The sequence below is a fragment of the Octopus sinensis genome, unplaced genomic scaffold (assembly GCF_006345805.1).
Source record: "Octopus sinensis unplaced genomic scaffold, ASM634580v1 Contig01638, whole genome shotgun sequence".
Classification (NCBI taxonomy): domain Eukaryota; kingdom Metazoa; phylum Mollusca; class Cephalopoda; order Octopoda; family Octopodidae; genus Octopus; species Octopus sinensis.
This window is the reverse complement of record NW_021824954.1, coordinates 195,001-202,500: the sequence shown is the minus strand read 5'-3', so window position 1 is coordinate 202,500 and position 7,500 is coordinate 195,001. Positions and strand designations below refer to the sequence as shown.

At 35.2% G+C, this 7,500-nt stretch overlaps 1 protein-coding gene across 1 annotated transcript in view; it reads left to right on the top strand.

Moving 5' to 3' along the window:
• Nucleotides 1-4,624: 4,624 nt before the first annotated feature.
• The window catches only part of LOC115227081 (sodium- and chloride-dependent glycine transporter 1), a 58,957-nt gene continuing 56,081 nt past the window's right edge, over nt 4,625-7,500 (top strand). The window contains exon 1 of the mRNA XM_029798010.2: nt 4,625-4,852. Within this exon, the coding sequence (XP_029653870.1) occupies nt 4,829-4,852 (24 nt within the window). The 5' untranslated portion in view covers nt 4,625-4,828. The remainder of the gene's footprint in view (nt 4,853-7,500) is intronic.

Sequence of the window (7,500 nt, the reverse complement as noted above, 5' to 3'; positions counted from 1 at the left end):
GTTTCTTCTTCCTTTTGTTTTCTCTAAACTATTTTTTAGTGTATCAACGAGGCTGCATCGCTAACTGTTCACATTACAGCCATTTTCCACAAAATCAACGAGATTGGAGCCCTTATCTCCCAAGACAGACACCACACCTTTCACTGAACGCTAGATATTGAACTCTTTAAACCTCGGAGAAGAGGTGTGATACCATTCCATAAACTGAGCCTTCGTTTCCGGGTCATAAAGGTACACCCATGTCTCATCTCTTATCATCAGATAGGGGGAAAAAACTATCGTTATTGGCTTCAGGTGCTTTCAGCTAATCAAAGCAAACTTCCACTCTTGTTTCCATCAAATAGAATGACAACGGTTGAGGTACCTACATTTTCTCAACATCCAAAGTCGTCTCTCATTTTCTGAAATGCATTATGATAACAATCCAATTGTGTAACGACGAATTATGACTCGTCCGTTCGCGCAAAGCTCTTCGTCCGCTCGCTGACAATTCATGATAGTGATTTGTCATCAACGCTGGCTTCTTCGTTTAACTTCATTCGTCTGTGCAAATTGTTCTTATCAATAGTGTCATCCCCGTAAGCAAACTATAAGCTCTTTGTCGATGTCATAGAGCCTGCAATCCCTCTTCGACAAAAATTCAAAGACGCCATCCTGCTTCTGTTTGGAATCAATTACTTGCCTGCAATGAAGAGCTGAAAGAAAGTTACTCTACCACCACGTGCAATTTGAACGACTTATCTCAGTTGATAAAAAAAGTTATGCCCACCTTTATTTTTTATACGACCCCATATATTAAAATACAAACATATACAAACACAGACATGCACACATGTAGGAATGTATGTATGTTTATGTGTTTGTATCCGTACATGGTCGCTGTACGTATAATTGCTCTTTCCGAGCGTGAGAGCTGAAATGATTTTTGAGCCCTGAAAGGTGTTTGAAGCAGCTGATCACATATACTGCAGTAGTGTTTCATTGCAGCATTGGCTCCATTTTTCACTTCTTTATTATGACTGTTCATACATACATACATACATACATCATACATACATACATCATACATACATACATACATACATACATACATACATACATACATACATACATATATACATACATACATACCACAAAGATTGCCTCCACTTTCGCTGCACTTTTTGCTGCCAACTTCACACTGAACGCATTTGGTAAAACTCGTCTAGTTCGATCACTTCCAAGCAATAAAGCCACCACTCTTGACGTCCTCTCTTTTATCCTCAACGCCCCAGAGCTAACTCTATGCTCACCAAACACTTCCATCTCTCCGTCTCTTCGGGGATCTACTTTCATCATTGGAAACACGCTGCAGTGTCTCATTCTCAAGAAAGTAACCTCTCTCAACCTGTCAACTATTATTCTATTGCATTCACTTCTGATATCTTTAAATAACAAATTTCTTTTGCAGTAGATTAAATCCCAGCAATGGACCATCGTTCCAAAAAATGTCTATTGGGAGAAAAATATTGAAAAACATTAATACTTTTAAAATGACAAAGAAACGAGGAATGTACCAAGTGGTTGTGGGATGTGCTAGAAACAACAGCTGAATCTCCCTTAAATCACCTTTTCGTCCGAAAATTATTGTGAAATTATAATCAGAAACAAATTGCAGATTCGGACTGTCCGTATTTGAAAACTATGATTTAAAAAATTTCGAAAAAAGCCGAAATTGTCGGATCCCGATGGTGGGTGGGTTTAATGAAAATAGTAAAGAAAGATTTCACTATTGTTTTTAAATTACGTTACTATGATGGTGATCACCGATTTCCATTTTTTTTCTACTAAAAATACATCTCACATTGTTTTTAAGTATGTAGTGCAAAAAAGTTAGACGAAGTTGGTCTGATGCGTAAATTTTCAAAAAAATCTTTTCACAAAGAAGCTTCCCCCCCCCCCGCCATCATTTAGAAGGATGTGGTGAAAAAAGTTTGAAAAATCTCCGTCAAAACGTACGTACGTATGTGTGTATGTGTATGACTAAATGTATAAGAATGTTTTAGACCGCTTGACAACCAGTTTGCTTGCATCTCCGTAACTTAGCAGTTCGGCCAGAAGATTTCAATAAAGTAACTGCCTCAAAATTGGTATTGCAGTCGATTTGATCGACTGAAAACTTTCAATGCGATGCCCCAGCATGGCCGCTAGTCCAATGATTAGAACAAGTAAAAGAGACAGAAGGAGAGGGAGACAGATGGAGGGAGGAAGGAACAAGAAGTAGGAAGGTGGAGAATATGCAGGTACACACACATAAACACATACATACGTACGTACGTACGTACGTACGAACATACATACATACATACATACATACATACATACATACATACATACGTACGTACGTACGAACATACATACATACATACATACATACATACATACATATATACGTACGTACGTACGAACATACATACATACATACATACATACATACATACATACATACATACATCCTATATATATATATATATATATATATATATATATATATATATATATATATATATATAGTCCATATATATTTAGCAGAAGCAATAGAGAGACTCAAGATCGGAGAGTTTCGTGCCTTGGCGGTAAGTGTCAATGCACGAAACTCTCGGAGCTTGAGTCACTTTGTTACTTCTGTTAAATATTGATAAAAAATATAGACTCACATTTTGAGTTCTATTGTTCCTGTTTGCATCAACATATGTGTATGCGTGTGTGTGTACATACATTCCCCATTGTCCCTCTTTATTTACTATTCTTTCGCTCTCCTTTTTCATTCTCTCTCTCTCTCTCTCCTCTCTCTCTCTCTCTCTCTCTCTCTCTCTCTTTCTCCATCCATCTATGTATCTAGATGTGCGGGTGTAGGCGTATGTATGTGTGTGTGTGTGTTCTGTCTGTTTGCCAGGCTATCTCAACCACTCCCGTATCATTCATTTCTACGTCTCGCTCTGACTCTCTTTCACTCTCAAGCACTCTCTCTCCCTCTCTCTCGCTTGGTCTGTCTTTCTATCTTTATATATTTCTCTTTCACACTACCTCTTTTTCTGTCTTTCCCTCTTACTATACTGTATCTGTCCTCTCTCGTACTCTCTTTCTTACTCTCCTTCTCACTCTCTCTTTCTCGCTGTCTTTCCTTGTTACTATATTTTATCTCCCCTTTCTCTCTCTTGCATTTGTTGTTTAACCCCAAGTCTACCCTAACTGATCAAAAGTATTCCAACCATGACCATTCTGATTATTTCAGTTAGTTTGTATCTAGGACCACACTGCCAAATAACTTTTTTAATTTTAGTCTGGAAGAACTTTGACTGCTGTTTCTAGCAGATCGAATGACTATGCTGTGCGTCACTCGTTGTCCCGTCTATCCATATTGACGGTATGATGTTATAGTTGCGGTAGTTGTTTAGCTCCCCCCTCTCTCTATCTTGATCAAGCAAACCTAAGACGTTCTAATCGTGACTACCCTGCCATATTTCCAGACATAATGTATCTAGGACTACATAAGCGTCCATCAAAAGCAAAAATGAAAAAAAATAAATCTTCAATAATTTATTCATAGAGATGGTAGTTGTGATGTGCATGCCTTACCTTTAATTGGGTATCGTTAGTGTTTAAAGCTAAGTGAAATGGCTAAAACTGTACTAAAGGAAGTTGAAACACGCTAGCGGTCTCGGATGGATAGGAGTTTGGCTATTTCCATACACAACACGTTCTTGTTGTTGTTCTGGTGGTGATGGTGCTGTTGCTGGTGGTGGTTCTAGTTGTTACAATTGTTATGAGTTTTGTTGTCGATGTGGTTATTGTTTCTATGATTATAGTTGTTGTTGGTATTGTGTAAGTTGGTGCTATATTACAGCTGTGGTCGTTCAGTACCTGAGTCTATCCTGATTAAAATGACATTTGATCAAAGACATTCCAGTCGTGACTATCCTCCTAGCCTTTTTTTTAATTATTTTTTGAGACGTAGTATATCTAGGTCTACACAGTAAAGATGTGTCTGCGTGTGTGCGTCTGTGTATGCGCACGCGTGCGTGCATGTGTGTGCGTGTATGTGTCTGTTAATATGTGTGCGTGTATGTGTGTTAATATGAGGAAGCTTTAGGCTGCTATTTCTACCAGGTCTACCTTTTGGTTTTTCTCGTTGATGATGATGATGATGATGGGGGGGGGTAATTGTAGCGATGTAGGTACAAAAACTAGAACTAAAATCAAAAATTTAATTGTAATAATGATTTAGTATATTAAGTGAATTAAATATATAAAATAAAATAAAACAAATATGATAAATAAGTATAATAAATAAAAATAAAAACGATATAAAAATAAACATATAAAGAATGAATCCTGTTGGAAAAGTACTGGCGTCGACACAATGGACTCGTCCATTCTGTAGCTAGCTATATAATGCTTAGTTACACCTCCCACGGCATTCAGATGTAATTAAGCTCTGCGTTCACATCTTACTTTCAGTTCCATTTCTGAAATCAATTTTTGAAATTATAACCATAAATATCATTTATATAGATATATATATAATTTATCAGCATATATTTATATATATATATATATATATAAATACAATTATTAATTCTACTTTGTTGTTTTTTTCTTCATTTAGTAATCTTATAATACGATATAAGCTCGTTTATCTTCGTCCAACTTCTAGTTATTAATTAATACTGAAAAAAGAAAATTACAAAATCCCTCTGATTTTCTCTCTCCAACAGTCTATAAATAGTATAATAAACACTCGTAAATATATATCAATATAAAAATATTGTCATTCACCAACAAAAACATGACGAAAGTATACGAAGAACAGGTAAGAGATTTTTGATATTTATTGTTATTTTTGTTTTCACGTTTTAAAATCCGTTTGTATCGTCCTGTTTTGTCATTTCATGTTGTTTTTATGCAAGCCCTTGTGGCTAATAAAAGAATTATTATTATTATTATTATTATTATTATTATTATTATTATTATTATTTTATTATTATTATTATTATTATATTATCATTATTATTATTATTACTATTATTATTATTATTAATAAGGCGGGAGCTGGCAGACTCGTTAGCACACCTGTCTAAAATGCTTAGCGGTATTTCGCCCGTCGTTACGTTCTGAGTTCAAATTCCACCGAGTTTGACTTAGCCTTTCATCCTTTCGGGAACGATGAAATAAGTACCAGTTACGCACTGGGATCGATGTAATTGACTTGTTTATTCCTTCTCTCCAAATTTCAGGCCTTGTGCTATATTATTATTATTATTATTATTATTATTATTATCATCATCATCATCAATGTATTTGGCACTCAAAGTCCAATATAAAAAATTATCGGATTCGAATAAAACACATTACAGTATTTATTCTGGTTCTTTACGTCCTGAGATCAAATCCCGCCAAGGTCAACTTTGCTTTCACCATTCCGGGTTCGATAAATTACCAGTCCAGTACTGGAATTGGTATAATGGACTTTTACCACGTTAAAAATGATTACTACTACTATCCACAACATCTTGGGCATTCAAGTCCAATAAAAGAATTCGTTATTATGGATTGGTATGAAGAAAGAATTACTACTATGGATTGGCATAACAGTTAGAGTATCGTGTATATATTTGCTGTTGCAGCAATTTATCTTGTGTCTACATTCTCTCAAATCCGAAGATCATCTTCGCTTTCATCCTGCCGGGACTGAAAAAGGAAGTACGATTGAAGTTCTGAAGCCCATTGTTCCATCCCCACAAAATTTTATGCTTTTCAGCTTCTCTACGAAATAATTATCATTCCATTCCTATCATTGTTATAATTGTTGATAAAGGCTGTAGACTGATAGAGTCGCTCGCATACCAGCCCAAAAGCTTAGCGGCATTTCTTCCGCCTTTAGGTTCTGGATTCAAATCAGGCCGAGTTCAACCTTCACTTTCGGAGTCGAAAAACTAAAACGTCAAGTTCTGGATTCGATGTAATCGACTAGACCCCCAACCACCCACATAGACACACACAACACAAAATTTCATTCCTTGTGCCTATAAGTTGAAAGAATTATTATAATTGTTGAGTCTACTCGAAATAGATTTCGATGTTAATATATCCTGTTCGATTTCTTTGAATGTCCACAGAATGTAATTTCCGAAATTTCTAGAAATAAGAAGTTGAAGGGAGAAGAGAATGAAAGGAACTGTTATAGATTTAATTGGTTTCCATGTGTATTATATATACTATGTAATATATGTGTGTGTGTGTGTGTGTATGTATGTATGTATGTATGTATGTATGTATGTATGTATGTATGTATGTATGTATGTATGTATGTATGTATGTATGTATGTATGTATGTATGTATGTATGTATGTGACATGTGTATATAGACAGACAGACAGTTAAATTGATTGATCATGACTAACATTGATAGGCTGTTTTACGTGTACGTTGCCGACACAGAATAAAAGAAAAAGAAAAAGTTTAGAACAATTTTACTTTGATATTCTGCTGACAATAATAATTACATACATTGACCCATAACTGGTGTATATGGATATAACGCAGTAGAGTATCATTCAGTATGTGTATGACTATTATACACGTTACATTGTCTCGACACTCGATGCGTATATACGCGATGTGTGTATACATACATATACACACACACACATACGCACTCACGAGAGACTCGACAAACGAAAGAAAAGGCAATCAACACAGTAGGAGTTACATGTATTATGAATAATATATATATGTATATATATTGAAATCTGTAAAGAAGGAACATAGAAAGAACAGTGCAATGAATATGGTGCTAATGTCATGCTTGAATGAGGAATTATCTCGACGTTTCGGACGTTAGTTTTGACTCGGAAAGAAAAGAACATAGTAAGGGAGTTTTGATAATGGTAGCGATATATTTCCCCACCAAAACCAAGAAAGTTCAGATCTTAATATTTTAATATTATTTGTGTCTTTTCGTTGTTCTATTTATTGTTGCCATTCTTTTTCTTCAAAATTTGTTGTTCTTTTTCCTGTTTGTCATTTTTTTTTTATGGATGAAAATGATACATAGTAAATATTGTTGTTGGTGTTACTGTTAAAATTAAGTCATTAAGAGAACATTGACATTGTGTCCTTTGTTGAACCACCGAAGACATGTCTTTAGATTAGATTCACTCCTGCCACATTTCTGCCAATAAATTTGCAAAATCTTCCAATTTAGGGATTCAAATTCGTTGGTTGTATGTAGCCTAGAATGGGAAAAACGTGCATCTGAGGAGTGTAAACCATTTCATCCATCCAATCTACCTATCACGAAATTAAGAAGAATTTGAAAAAGACAAATTCGTCTATTTATTCTAACCCATTAACCATCATATCCACTATAATCATTAACATCACCAAAGCCAGACAACAAAAAAGGAACTAACGATGCCGCCTCAACGTGGCTGCTTGATCATCTAGAAATAGTAGCCA